Genomic DNA, 14,210 nt, shown 5'->3' on the forward strand with positions numbered 1-14,210 from the left:
GGGCAACAACTTCTTCCTCACAGCCAAGCTGAGTCTCCCCACTTCCAGTTCTGCTCCATCCCCCCCAGTCCTATCCCTCCCTCACAGCCTCCAAAGTCCCTCCCCAGCTTTCCTGCAGCCCCCTGCAGATCTGGGAGGCCCCCAGAAGGTCTCCTGGGAGCCTTCTCCTCTCCAGCCTGCACAACCCCAACTCTCTCTGGAAGACTCCTCCCCAGGCTGCTCAGCTCTGCTCAGCTCAACTCTGCTCAGCTCAGCTCAGCTCAGCTCTGCTCAGCTCAGCTCAGCTCCACTCTGCTCAGCTCTGCTCAGCTCTGCTCTGCTCTGCTCAGCTCCACTCTGCTCAGCTCTGCTCAGCTCTGCTCTGCTCTGCTCAGCTCAGCTCTGCTCAGCTCAGCTCTGCTCAGCTCAGCTCTGCTCTGCTCTGCTCAGCTCAGCTCTGCTCAGCTCTGCCCAGCTCTGCTCTGTTCTGCTCAGCTCAGCTCAGATCTGCTCAGCTCAGCTCTGCTCTGCTCAGCTCAGCTCTGCTCAGCTCTGCCCAGCTCTGCTCTGTTCTGCTCAGCTCAGCTCAGCTCTGCTCAGCTCTGCCCAGCTCTGCTCTGTTCTGCTCAGCTCAGCTCTGCTCTGCTCAGCTCTGCCCAGCTCTGCTCTGTTCTGCTCAGCTCAGCTCTGCTCTGCTCAGCTCTGCTCAGCTCAGCTCAGCTCTGCTCAGCTCTGCCCAGCTCTGCTCTGTTCTGCTCAGCTCAGCTCTGCTCTGCTCAGCTCTGCTCTGCTCTGGTCAGCTCTGCTCTGCTCTGTTCTGCTCAGCTCAGCTCTGCTCAGCTCAGCTCCACTCTGCTCAGCTCAGCTCAGCTCTGCTCTGCTCTGCTCTGCTCTGCTCTGCTCAGCTCTGCTCAGCTCAGCTCTGCTCAGCTCAGCTCTGCTCTGCTCTGCTCAGCTCTGCTCAGCTCAGCTCAGCTCAGCTCTGCTCAGCCCAGCTCAGCTCAGCTCAGCTCAGCTCTGCTCTGCTCAGCTCTGCTCAGCTCAGCTCTGCTCAGCCCAGCTCAGCTCAGCCCAGCTCAGCTCAGCCCAGCTCAGTTCAGCTCTCAGGAGGCCTTTGCTGTTGAGAAGTTTCCCGAGAGGCAGCTGGGCTGAGGTGACTCTGAGGCAAGCTGAGGACTTTCCCTTCGCCACCTGCCCAGGTCCCTTTTACAACTCACTGCAGGCCAAACCTTCTCCTCCCCCAGGAGCAGCTCCACACCTTCCCTGGCAGGCTGGTGGCATTCCGGAGGCCCTGGCTGGGAGCTGGGAAGGGAGCTTGGGATGAATGGGATGAGTCACCCCGAGCCGAGGCTGCGGTCCAGCAGGGAGCTGACTCAAGGTCTCCTGAGCCAGAGGTCAAACCACAGCAGCAGGAGGGTTTGGGGCTGGGGTTTGGGGCTTCCTTTCTTCTCCCTGGCTCTGAATTTCCCAGGTCATCAAAAAAAGGTTCTGCTCCTCTGGGTTGGCAGAGCTGGAGAGGGAGCTGAGGTCCTGCTGGTGCCTTCTGGAGGTGCCTCAAAGGCAACCCAGGAAGCCTTGGCCAGTCCAGACCAGGCTGAAAGCTGCAGAGCTGGCTCCAGCAGCCTGGAGGCTGAGGAATGAGCTCTGAGTGAGCTGGAGGAGGCAGGGGGTGGGGGTGGTCACCTCCCCTTAGAAGCAGAGAACCATCAAGGTTGGACAAGACCTCAAAGATCACCAACTCCTTCTTCCTGGGATGCTCCCAAAGCCCTCAGGGCTCTGCAGTGTCTCTGCTGTGTGGGCACCACAGCTGTGGGACCACCTTGGAGGACAGGGAAGAAGTGGGAGGCCTGGAGCCAGTGGTCAGCCAGAGGTGGACCAGGTGGGGAATGTCCCAGGCTGGCCAACACAAGCAAGGAAAAGGGCTTGGGAAGGGGAAGGAGAAGGGAATGGTCTCCTAACATCAACTGAGTCCTCAAGTCTGCTCTGGTGGAGCCAACTGCCCCTGGCACCCCATGGGACCCAGCAGGAGGACAAAGAAGAGCATCCAGGCTCAGCCCAGCTGCCCCTGGCACCCCAGGAGACCCAGCAGGAGGACAAAGAAGAGCATCCAGGCTCAGCCCAACTGCCCCTGGCACCCCAGGGGACCCAGCAGGAGGACAAAGAAGAGCATCCAGGCTCAGCCCAGCTGCCCCTGGCACCCCAGGGGACCCAGCAGCAGGACAAAGAAGAGCATCCAGGCTCAGCCCAGCTGCCCCTGGCACCCCAGGGGACCCAGCAGCAGGACAAAGAAGAGCATCCAGGCTCAGCCCAGCTGCCCCTGGCACCCCAGGGGACCCAGCAGGAGGACAAAGAAGAGCATCCAGGCTCAGCCCAGCTGCCCCTGGCACCCCAGGGGACCCAGCAGGAGGACAAAGAAGAGCATCCAGGCTCAGCCCAGCTGCCCCTGGCACCCCAGGAGACCCAGCAGGAGGACAAAGAAGAGCATCCAGGCTCAACCCAACCGCCCCTGGCACCCCAGGGGACCCAGCAGGAGGACAAAGAAGAGCATCCAGGCTCAACCCAACCGCCCCTGGCACCCCAGGGGACCCAGCAGAAGAACCTCCTGAGTGATCCACAGACTGAGCTGAGTCAGGGACAGGACAAAGGCCACCAGGCACAACCTGGATCCCAGGAGGTTCCATCAGGAGAAAGTAGTTTGGGGTGAGGCTGCTGGAGGCACCAGGAGGAAGTTCTGCACCAGGAGGGTGGTGGAACCCTGGACCAGGCTGCCCAGGGTGGTGGTGGAGACCCCATCCCTTCAAGGTCAAACTTCATGCTGCTCTGAGCAACCTGCTCAGGTTGGGGATGTCCCTGCTGACCACAGGGGGCTTGGGCAAGGGGACCTCTGAGGCTCCCTTCAACCCAAGGCATTCTATGAATGTTTCCTCCTCCCACCACCTCCCACCCCTGCAAGGCCTCCTTCACCTTCCTGCCATGCTTCCAACCCCCCCACCCACCCAGATGTGGAAGGAGAAGGTGGGGAGAAGGACAGGGAAAGGGCTTGCACCACCACTTGGCCTCCTCCAAAGGGCAGCAGCAAGCCAGGCAAGGCTGCCAGCTCCCAGCCCCAGCAGGAGGCTTGTTGGAGTAGGGCAACTCCAGGGACCTAGGGCAGCTCCATAGCTGTGGTAGCTCCAGGGCTGGACCTAGGGCAGCTCCATGGCTATGGTAGCTCCAGGGCTGGACCTAAGGGAGCTCCAGGGCTGGACCTAGGGGAGCTCCAGGGCTATGGTAGCTCCAGGGCTGGACCTAGGGCAGCTCCAGGGCTATGGTAGCTCCAGGGCTGGACCTAGGGCAGCTCCAGGGCTATGGTAGCTCCAGGGCTGGACCTAGGGCAGCTCCAGGGCTATGGTAGCTCCATGGCTGGACCTAGGGCAGCTCCATAGCTATGGTAGCTCCAGGGCTGGACCTAGGGCAGCTCCATAGCTATGGTAGCTCCAGGGCTGGACCTAGGGCAGCTCCATAGCTATGGTAGCTCCAGGGCTGGACCTAGGGCAGCTCCAGGGCTATGGTAGCTCCATGGCTGGACCTAGGGCAGCTCCATAGCTATGGTAGCTCCAGGGCTGGACCTAGGGCAGCTCCATAGCTATGGTAGCTCCAGGGCTATGGTAGCTCCAGGGCTGGACCTAGGGCAGCTCCATGGCTATGGTAGCTCCATGGCTGGACCTAGGGCAGCTCCATAGCTATGGTAGCTCCAGGGCTGGACCTAGGGCAGCTCCATAGCTATGGTAGCTCCAGGGCTGGACCTAGGGCAGCTCCATAGCTATGGTAGCTCCAGGGCTGGACCTAGGGCAGCTCCATAGCTATGGTAGCTCCAGGGCTGGACCTAGGGCAGCTCCATAGCTATGGTAGCTCCAGGGCTGGACCTAGGGCAGCTCCATAGCTATGGTAGCTCCAGGGCTATGGTAGCTCCAGGGCTGGACCTAGGGCAGCTCCAGGGCTATGGTAGCTCCATGGCTGGACCTAGGGCAGCTCCAGGGCTATGGTAGCTCCATGGCTGGACCTAGGGCAGCTCCATAGCTATGGTAGCTCCAGGGCTGGACCTAGGGCAGCTCCATAGCTATGGTAGCTCCAGGGCTGGACCTAGGGCAGCTCCATAGCTATGGTAGCTCCAGGGCTGGACCTACGGCAGCTCCATAGCTATGGTAGCTCCAGGGCTATGGTAGCTCCAGGGCTGGACCTAGGGCAGCTCCAGGGCTATGGTAGCTCCATGGCTGGACCTAGGGCAGCTCCAGGGCTATGGTAGCTCCATGGCTGGACCTAGGGCAGCTCCAGGGCTATGGTAGCTCCATGGCTGGACTTAAGGCAGCTCCATGACTGGACCTAGGGGGGCTCCAGGGCTATGGTAGCTCCATGGCTGGACCTAGGGCAGCTCCAGGGCTATGTTAGCTCCATGGCTGGACCTAGGACAGCTCCATGGCTATGGTATCTCCATGACTGAACTTAAGGCAGCTCCAGGACTGAACCTAGGGGGGCTCCAGGGCTGGACCTAGGGGGGCTCCAGGGCTATGTTAGCTCCATGGCTAGACCTAGGGGAGCTCCATGGCTGGACCTAGGGGAGCTCCAGGGCTGGACCAGGGTATCTCCATGGCTGGCCAGCTTCAAAGGGCAGGAGCAGGCCAGGCAAGGCTGCCAGCTCTCATCCCCACAGGAGTCTTGTTGCAACACGAAACTCTTTGGTCAGAGAGAGCAAACCACAGCAGGTTACTGCCTCTAAGGGTTTATTGGGGGTGATGCCACCCTGGCAAAGGAGAAAGCTTGAAGCAAAACCAAACCCCGTGGGTCCCAGGGGCACAAAGAGAAGCTGAACCCTCAGCAGAACCAAACATTTGTGCAGCAGCTTCCAAAGGACAGAAGTTAGACACCAAAAAAAACCCAACCCAGAGTCCAGAGGGGGTAAGAAATGTCCTCAGCTGGGACAGGTCACCAGGAGAAGAGGGTTGGTTTGGAGCTGAGCAGCCCCCACTGAAACTGCACCACAGCTGCATCCAGCACCAGGTGGATCTGGATGGAAGAAGTCAAATCCTGCTGCAGGCTGCACAGGACCCCAGCTCTGAGCAGCACATGTGGAGCAGTCCCTTCCACCCAGAGCTGCTGGGATGTCCCTCACTTGGGCCATGCTGCTTTGGAGCCTTGGATCATGCTCTGGAGCTCTGGACCATGCTGCTCTGGAGCCTTGAATCATGTTCTGGAGCCTTGGACCATGCTGCTCTGGAGCCTTGAATCATGTTCTGAAGCCTTGGATCATGTTCTAGACCCTTGGACCATGCTTTGGAGCCTTGGATCTTGCTCTGCAGCCTTGGACCATGCTTTGGAGCCTTGGATCTTGCTCTGCAGCCTTGGACCATGCTTTGGAGCCTTGGATCTTGCTCTGCAGCCTTGGACCATGCTTTGGAGCCTTGGACCATGCTGCTCTGCAGCCTTGGACCATGCTTTGCAGCCTTGAATCATTCTCTGGAGCCTTGGACCATGCTCTGCAGCCTTGGATCATTCTTTGTAGCCTTGGAGCATGCTCTGGAGCCTTGGATCATTCTCTGCAGCCTCGGACCATGCTCTGCAGCCTCATCCCAGTTGTGTTTGGGGCTTTCCAAGAAGCTGCTTCCAAAGGAGGTCTCTCAGCACCCTGCTAGCAGCAGCATCTCCAGGGGACGCCAGCAGGCCCCAGGCTCTGTGGAGCATCAGCTGGGGTCGGGAGCCAAGAGTCCTCTCCATGCAGCTTCTGGAGGACAGTGGTGGCTGGGACTGAAATAGTTGGACATCACCTTGGCACCGAAGAGGGGGAGGTGGGGTGGGGGTGGGCACCATGAACTTTGCATCCTTTCTCCTCCAGGGGCTGGGGCTGAGGGGGGGGACAGAGAAGGCTTCCCTAGACCCTCCGGCCGCTCTTCTTCAGGATGCTGCCAGAGCCTGTGACCACCGAGCTGCAGCCTCCCCCTCCCACGGAGCCGAAGCCTGCCCCTGCCCCAAACCCACTCCCTCCTCCTAGGCTGTAGCAGAAGCCAGCGCCGCCGGCCCCGCCGCTGCCCGTGCCGAAGCCTCCCGGCAGGCAGAGTCCAGCGCCGAAGCCTCCTCCCACGGAGCCGCCGCTGCCGCCGCCCACCACGGCTGCGGAGAGGAAGAGGAGGCACAAAGTCACCTCTGGAGCCAGCCAGGGAGGCTGGGAGCAGCGGTGCCCACCCGCCGCGGTCCCGTGGGAATGCTACTTACAGATGTTGACGGTGCTCTGGCACTCTCCTGACATCCTGCGGGGGGGAAGAGAGAGACTGAGCCCCAGCCCCGGAGAGGGGCCCCGGGCTGGAGCAGACCGCGGGGCATAAGGCATGGAAGCTTGGGAGCTTGGAATCATGGAAACATCATGGCATCATGGAATGATAGGAGCATGGAATTATGGCAGCATGGAACCATGGCAACAAGGAATCATAGGGGCATGGAATCATGGCAGCATGGAACCATGGAATCATGGCAACAGGGAATCATAGGGGCATGGAATCATGGCAGCATGGAACCATGGCAACAGGGAATCATAGGGGCATGGAATCATGGCAGCATGGAACCATGGCAACAAGGAATCATAGGAGCATGGAATCGTGGCAGCATGGAACCATGGAATCATGGCAACAGGGAATCATAGGGGCATGGAATCATGGCAGCATGGAACCATGGAATCATGGCAACAGGGAATCATAGGGGCATGGAATTATGGCATCATGGAACCATGGAATCATGGCAACAGGGAATCATAGGGGCATGGAATCATGGCAGCATGGAATTATGGCAGCATGGAACCATGGAATCATGGCAACAGGGAATCATAGGGGCATGGAATCATGGCAGCATGGAACCATGGAATCATGGCAACAGGGAATCATAGGAGCATGGAACCATGGCAGCATGGAACCATGGAATCATGGCAACAAGGAATCATAGGGGCATGGAATCATGGCAGCATGGAACCATGGAATCATGGCAACAGGGAATCATAGGAGCATGGAATCATAGGAGCATGGAGTTATCGCATCATGGAATCATAGGAGCATGGAATTATGGCATGGAAACAAGGAATTGTAGGATCATGGAATCATGGCAACAAGGAATCATAGGAGCATGGAATTATGGCATCATGGAGTGGAAACATGGAATCATGGAATAATGGGAACATGGAATCATAGGATCATGGAATCATAGGACCATGGAGTTATGGCATCATGGAATCATGGGATCATAGGATAATGGGATCATGGGATCATAGGATCATGGCATCATGGGATCATAGGATCATAGGATCATGGCATCATGGGATCATGGAATCATGGAATCATGAGCTCACAGAACTGTTCTGGCTGGACCAAGACCTCTCGGATGCTGCAGCCCAAGCCAGCAGCACCACAGCCACTGAAGCACAGCTCCATAGCTGCAGCAGCTGGGGGGAGCCTCACCCCTGGTCGGTGCCAACCCCCCCTGCAAGCTCTGCCAGAGGCCATGGGATGTGGAACCTCCTCCCCCCCACCCCCCCACCCCCGATGCGGCAGGGGGCAACCAAGCTCCCGCTGCAGCCCCGGCGCCCACCTGCTCTCCTCTCCCTCCAGCAGCGTCCTGTAGGTTGCAATCTCAACGTCCAGGGCCAGCTTGACGTTCATCAGCTCCTGGTAATCCCTCAGCTGCTTGGCCATGTCCTGCTTGGCCTTCTGCAGGGCTGTCTCCAGCTCGGTCAGCTTGCCCCGGGCATCCTTCAGGGCCAGCTCCCCGCGCTGCTCGGCGTCGGCGATGGAGGTCTGCAGAGCCTCACACTGCAGGGCAGGAGGAGGATGGTGAGGAGTGGGGCAGGGCCAGCGGGCTGGGGGTGGAGCCGCCGGGCCCGGATCACCTGGGCTCAGCTCTTCAGCCAGCCAGGAGGTTCCCTCCCGCCCCTGGTGACTCTTCCCAGAGAGTTTGCTGGCAGGGCAGCTCTGAAGAGCAGCCACAGGACACAAAAAAGCCCCAACCCCACCTTCCCCCCAACCCCTACCTGCCCTTTCCCCCCCAACCCCTACCTGCTCTTCCCCCCAAGCCCCTACCTGCCCCTTCCCCCCAACCCCTACCTGCTCCTTCCCCCCAACCCCTACCTGCCCCTTCCCCCCAACCCCTACCTGCCCCTTCCCCCCAACCCCTACCTGCTCCTTCCCCCCAACCCCTACCTGCCCCTTCCCCCCAACCCCTACCTGCCCCTTCTCCCCAACCCCTACCTGCTCCTTCCCCCTAACCCCTACCTGCTCCTTCCCCCTAACCCCTACCTGCTCCTTCCCTCCAACCCCTATATGCTCCTTCCCCCCAACCCCTATATGCTCCTTCCCCCCAACCCCTATCTGCTCTTCCCCCCAAGCCCCTACCTGCTCCTTCCCCCCAAGCCCTACCTGCCCTTTCCCCCCAACCCCTACCTGCCCTTTCCCCCCCAACCCCTACCTGCCCTTTCCCCCCCACCCCTACCTGCTCCTTCCCCCCAACCCCTACCTGCCCCTTCCCCCCAACCCATACCTGCCCCTTCCCCCCAACCCCTACCTGCCCTTTCCCCCCCAACCCCTACCTGCCCTTTCCCCCCCACCCCTACCTGCTCCTTCCCCCCAACCCCTATATGCTCCTTCCCCCAACCCCTATCTGCTCTTCCCCCCAAGCCCCTACCTGCTCCTTCCCCCCAACCCCTACCTGCTCCTTCCCCCTAACCCCTACCTGCTCCTTCCCCCCAACCCCTATCTGCTCTTCCCCCCAACCCTTACCTGCTCCTTCCCCCCAACCTCTACCTGCCCTTTCCCCCCCAACCCCTACCTGCTCCTTCCCCCTAACCCCTACCTGCTCCTTCCCCCCAACCCCTACCTGCTCCTTCCCCCCAACCCCTATCTGCTCTTCCCCCCAACCCCTATCTGCTCTTCCCCCCAACCCCTATCTGCTCTTCCCCCCAAGCCCCTACCTGCTCCTTCCCCCCAACCCCACCTGGTCCTTCCCCCTCCCCCCCCTCCCCCACCTGCTTCTTCACGCTCTCGATCTCGGCTCGGATCCTCTGGATCACGCGGTTGAGCTCTGAGATCTCAGCCTTGGTGTCCCTGAGGCTGTCTCCATGTTTGCCAGCTGTGGCCTGCAGCTCTTCATACTGGGAGGCAGAAGGGAGAGGAGGAGCTCAAGAGGTCCACCCTGAGCGGGCTTCTCACGACAGCTCTCCATACCCAGCTCATGCAGGGCAAGGAGAGCTCCAGGGCTGGACCCAGGGCAGCTCCAGGGCTGGACCCAGGGCAGCTCCAGGGCTGGACCCAGGGCAGCTCCAGGGCTGGACCTAAGGCAGCTCCAGGGCTGGACCTAGGGCAGCTCCAGGGCTGGACCTAGGGCAGCTCCAGGGCTGGACCTAAGGCAGCTCCAGGGCTGGACCTAGGGCAGCTCCAGGGCTGGACCCAGGGCAGCTCCAGGGCTGGACCCAGGGCAGCTCCAGGGCTGGACCTAAGGCAGCTCCAGGGCTGGACTCAGGGCAGCTCCAGGGCTGAACCCAGGGCAGCTCCAGGGCTGGACCAGGGGAGCTCCAGGGCTGGACCAGGGGAGCTCCAGGGCTGGAACCAGGGCAGCTCCAGGGCTGGGCCCAGGGCAGCTCCAGGGCTGGGCCAGGGGAGCTCCAGGGCTGGGCCCAGGGCAGCTCCAGGGCTGGACCCAGGGGAGCTCCAGGGCTGGGCCCAGGGCAGCTCCAGGGCTGGGCCCAGGGCAGCTCCAGGGCTGGGCCCAGGGCAGCTCCAGGGCTGGATCCAGGGCAGCCCCAGTCTTGCTGGGTGAGCATTAGCAACACCCCAGGCTCCAGCCTGGTCCTGAGCTGCCACCAGTGACTCTTCCACCTCCCTCAGCAAGGCCAGGGCCCAGGAGCTGCTCTCACCTTGGATTTGTACCAAGACTCAGCCTCCAGCCTGCTCCTGGTGGCAATCTCCTCGTACTGGGCTTTGACCTCTGCAATGATGCTGTCCAGGTCCAGGCTTCGGTTGTTGTCCATGGAGAGGACCACAGAGGTGTCAGCAACTGTCTTCTGCATCTGCTCCAGCTCCTGCAGGTCACACCAGCTGGGCCTTTAGCTCTGCCAGCAGCACCCCAACCCTTCCCCCACCCCCTCCTGAGGGCAGCTGGGGGCCACTTACTGCTTCGTAGAGGCACCTCAGGAAGTTGATCTCATCTGCCAGGGAGTCCAGCTTGGCCTGCAGCTCCACCTTGCTCATGTAGACTCCATCCACATCCTGCAGCAGAGGTGGGAAGTGAAACTCCTCTGCCAGCCCCCTCCCCACTGCAGCCAACCTCCGTGCTGGGAGCCCCCTGGGTCCCCTTGCCCCTGCAGCTCCTGGGCTGTGGTGGTGCTGCTGGAAGCAGGACACCTCCTGGGGTGGGAGGAGGAGAGGACTTTACCTTCTTGAGGAGCACAAAGTCGTTCTCTGCTGCTGTCCTCTTGTTGATTTCCTCCTCATACCTGGTGAGGAAAAGCAGGGAGATGGAGTCTGCTTGGCCTGGCTCCAGCTCCTGCTGGCACCCAGAGCTCCTTGGCCTCAGACTGATGAAGGCAGCAAAGAGAGAGCTGCCAGGAGCAGATTCATGGCCAAGCAACAGCACTTGGCCTTCCCAGGCAGCCTCTGGCTCCTGCCAGCTCCAACACCTCACTGAAGAGAGCCCACAGAGAAGGATCCCATCCCGACCTAAACCAAGCCCTGGTGGCTTGGGCCACTCCAGTTCCTTCCACAAGACCCCAAAGACCTCCAAGTCCTCAACACAGACCAAGTCCAGCTGCTGCTGAAGGCAGCAGAGCTGCAGGGTGGTGGAGATGACCTCCAAAACCCACAGAGAAGGATCCCATCCTGACCTAAACCAAGCCCTGGTGGCTTGGACCACTCCAGTTCCTTCCACAAGACCCCAAAGACCTTCAAGTCCAAGTCCTCAACACAGACCAAGTCCAGCTGCTGATGAAGGCAGCAAATGGCTGCAGAGCTGCAGAGTGGTGGAGATGACCTCCAAAACCCACAAAGAAGGATCCCATCCTGACCTAAACCAAGCCCTGGTGGCTTGGACCACTCCAGTTCCTTCCACAAGACCCCAAAGACCTTCAGGTCCTCGACTTGGGCCACGTCCAGCTGCTGCTGAAGGCAGCAGAGCTGCAGGGTGGTGGAGATGACCTCCAAACCCAAGGCAGTTGGCAGCCTGCAGCAAGGTTGGGTCCTGAGCAGTCCCAGGTTTGCTTCCCCCCCACTTTTGGTGCCTGCCTCAGGTGGAAGCTCTGCTCCAGGCTTGGCCCTTCCCTGGGTGGCCAAAGGCATTTCCCAGAGGCAGGCAGCAGAAGGCTGCTCTGGAATTCACTTTGTTTCCCTCCCTCAGCCTCCCAGAGCTTCACATCAGGAAGGGACAATCCTGGGGAGGGATCCATGAGGAAATCCATGAGGAAATGAGGGAGGAGGAGGTGGGGAGCAGAAGGTGGTGATGGCTCCTTCAAGCCAGGGAGGCAAAGAGAAGAGGATCCTGAGGAGCACAACTCAATGCCCTGTTGAGAACCACCTTGGGGCATCTCCACCCCTGGAGCCTTCTCCAACCCCTTGCACATGTTCTCCTCTCTGAGCCAAGAGGAAATTTGCCTCCTCTCTCTCTTTTTTGGTGGGATTCCTCCCATCTCCTGCCTGCTCAAAGGCAGTTTGGAGCTCTCCTTTCTTCCCCACCACCAACCCCACCCCCCACCCCAACATACTTGGTCTTGAAGTCTTCCACCATGTCTTGGAAGCTCTTCAGCTCTGACTCCAGCTGGATCTTCTCACTGGAGAGGTAATCCAGCTGCTTCCTCAGCCCACTGATGTAGGTCTCAAAGAAGGGGTCAAGGCTCCTGCTCCCTGGCACTGTGCCACCTTGCTCCTGAAGGAGCTTCCACTTGGTCTCCAGGACCTGGTTCTGCTGCTCGAGGAACCTGACCTAGATGGTTCCAGAGGTGGTAGAAGCAGGGTCAGACAATTCCTTCAGGCCATGGATGGGCAGAGGCCAGCAAGGGAAACCCTTCTGAGGTCTGCTTGCTCCCATAAGGTTCCCCAGTGCTTAAGCAGAAGCATCATGAACCTCACAGCCCTGGCATCCTCTCCTCAAAGCTGGCCCCAAACCAATCCTTCAGGCCATGGATGGGCAGAGGCCAGCAGGGCAAACCCTTCTGAGGCTGCTCTGCAAGGTCCATGGTCCCCTAAGGTCCCACAGCTCAGCACCAGCATCGTGGTCTTAAGAACCAAGGATCCTATGGGACCACAGCTCCAGGATGAGGAGGCAAAGGTTGGGTGGCCTCCCTTCCCCATGAACCTCACAGCCCTGGCATCCTCTCCTCAAAGCTGGCCCCAAACCAATCCTTCAGGCCATGAGGACAGAGGCCAGCAGGGGAAACCCTTCTGAGGTTGCCCTGCAAGGTCCATGGTCCCATAAGGTCCCACAGCTCAGCACCAGCATCATGGTCTGAAGAACCAAGGATCCTATGGGACCACAGCTCCAGGATGAGGAGGCAAAGGTTGGGTGACCTCCCTTCTCCATGAACTTCACAGCCCTGGCATCCTCTCCTCAAAGCTGGCCCCAAACCAATCCTTCAGGCCATGGATGGGCAGAGGCCAGCAGGAGAAACCCCTCTGAGGCTGCTCTGCAAGGTCCATGGTCCCCTAAGGTCCCACAGCTCAGCACCAGCATCGTGGTCTTAAGAACCAAGGATCCTATGGGACCACAGCTCCAGGATGAGGAGGCAAAGGTTGGGTGGCCTCCCTTCTCCATGAACCTCACAGCCCTGGCATCCTCTCCTCAAAGCTGGCCCCAAACCAATCCTTCAGGCCATGAGGACAGAGGCCAGCAGGGGAAACCCTTCTGAGGTTGCTCTGCTTGCTCCATGCTCCCATAAGGTTCCCCAGTGTCTAAGCAGGAGAAGCACCATGAACCTCACAGCCCTGGCATCCTCTCCTCAAAGCTGGCCCCAAACCAATCCTTCAGGCCATGAGGACAGAGGCCAGCAGGGAAAACCCTTCTGAGGTTGCTCTGCTTGCTCCATGCTCCCACAGCTCAGCACCGTGGTTGTAAGAACCAAGGATCCTACTCCTGCCTTCCCTTGGGGACAATCACTTCTCCAACCACCACCTCTCTGTCTCCAGGGGTTCCTGGGGGTGCTCTGGGCCAGGCCAGAGCTGGTTGAGCTCAGACTCCCCCTCCCAGCCCCCCCAGGCGTGAAGCCACTTCTCACCTTGTCGATGAAGGAGGCGAATTTGTCGTTGAGCTGCTTCATCTCCTTGGTCTCCTGCGTCCTCACCTGCTGGATCTCGGGGTCCATCTCCAGCTTGAGTGGGGTCAGCAGGCTCTGGTTGATGGTCACCTCCTTGATACCACCAGGAGGGCACGCAGGGAAGCCTTGCCCATCGAAGCCTCCCCCGAAGCCTCCCCCGAAGCCACCTCCGAAGCCTCCCCCGAAGCCACCCCCGAAGCCAGCCCCAGCACCATAGCCAGCGCCGAAGCCTGCCCCGGCCCCGTAGCCGAAGCCTCCCGGGCCGCCAGCCCCAAAACCCCTGCAGACAGCAGCCCCTCCCCCAAATCCTGCCAGGGAGGTGCTCTTGCTCCCTCCCAGGGAGTAGAGGCTCCTGCTGCCGAAGCCCCCAGGGCCGCCGGCTCCTCTGCCCCCTCGCCGGGGCACGCCGCCGAAGCTGACTTTGCTCTTCCCCCCGAAGCAGACGGAGCTGGAGCTGAAGCCCTTGCCGAGAGCACAGGACTGGCGAGACATGGTCAGGGGGGTTCCGAGGGGCAGCTGCTGGAGAGAGAAGAGCCCAAGCGGTGTGTGGTGCTCAGGGAGGCTTGGAGGCAGCAGGAGCAGGCAGGAGGAGATGAGCCCTGTGGGTGCCGTGGCTCTGGGTCCCCTTTTATGCCGGCAGGGAGTTGGCCGAGGGCAGGGGAGTGGAGATAGCGACTTTTTTTTCCTCTCTCTCTCTCTCTCTCTGGTTTTTAATTCTCTTCATTGTTTTGGGCTTGGAAGGCTGCCCTTCTCCTCCTTGCCACCACCATGACCTGCCACCAAACCCTCCCTGCCAGAGCTAATCAAAACAAAGCTATTGTTGGGCTCGGGGATCACCGCTCCAAGCCAAACTCCCTTCAGCCCCAGCTGTCAATTCGTCACCAAAGCTCCCTGAGCCTCCCAGCAGCGGTGACAAAGCAGCTGC

The 14,210-nt window shown here is 60.3% G+C and overlaps 1 protein-coding gene across 1 annotated transcript; it reads right to left on the reverse strand.

The window, feature by feature from the left end:
- Positions 1 to 4,722: 4,722 nt before the first annotated feature.
- Positions 4,723 to 13,898, reverse strand: LOC137458831 (keratin, type II cytoskeletal 4-like). Its single transcript, XM_068170121.1, has 9 exons — positions 13,247 to 13,898; positions 11,741 to 11,958; positions 10,420 to 10,480; positions 10,158 to 10,253; positions 9,902 to 10,066; positions 9,014 to 9,139; positions 7,585 to 7,805; positions 6,226 to 6,260; positions 4,723 to 6,123 (listed from the first exon to the last, which is right to left on the reverse strand). The coding sequence occupies exons 1-9, from the start codon at positions 13,775 to 13,777 to the stop codon at positions 5,885 to 5,887; spliced, it is 1,692 nt and encodes a 563-aa protein (XP_068026222.1). The 5' UTR covers positions 13,778 to 13,898; the 3' UTR covers positions 4,723 to 5,884.
- Between the last annotated feature and the right edge of the window lie 312 nt (positions 13,899 to 14,210).

The sequence above is a fragment of the Melanerpes formicivorus genome, unplaced genomic scaffold (genome assembly GCF_026170545.1).
Source record: "Melanerpes formicivorus ecotype bairdi unplaced genomic scaffold, bMelFor1.0.p_v2 SCAF_286, whole genome shotgun sequence".
Classification (NCBI taxonomy): Eukaryota; Metazoa; Chordata; class Aves; order Piciformes; family Picidae; genus Melanerpes; species Melanerpes formicivorus.

What these genes read in the sequence shown, in the direction of transcription:
- LOC137458831 (XM_068170121.1), bottom strand. Translation starts at nt 13,777, where the DNA reads ATGTCTCGCCAGTCCTGTGCTCTCGGCAAGGGCTTCAGCTCCAGCTCC. An exon ending in TCGCCTCCTTCATCGACAAG is followed by an intron (nt 11,959 to 13,246) that starts GTGAGAAGTGGC and finishes GGAACCATCTAG; the next exon opens with GTCAGGTTCCTCGAGCAGCA. An exon ending in GTGGAAGACTTCAAGACCAA is followed by an intron (nt 10,481 to 11,740) that starts GTATGTTGGGGT and finishes TTTCCTCACCAG; the next exon opens with GTATGAGGAGGAAATCAACA.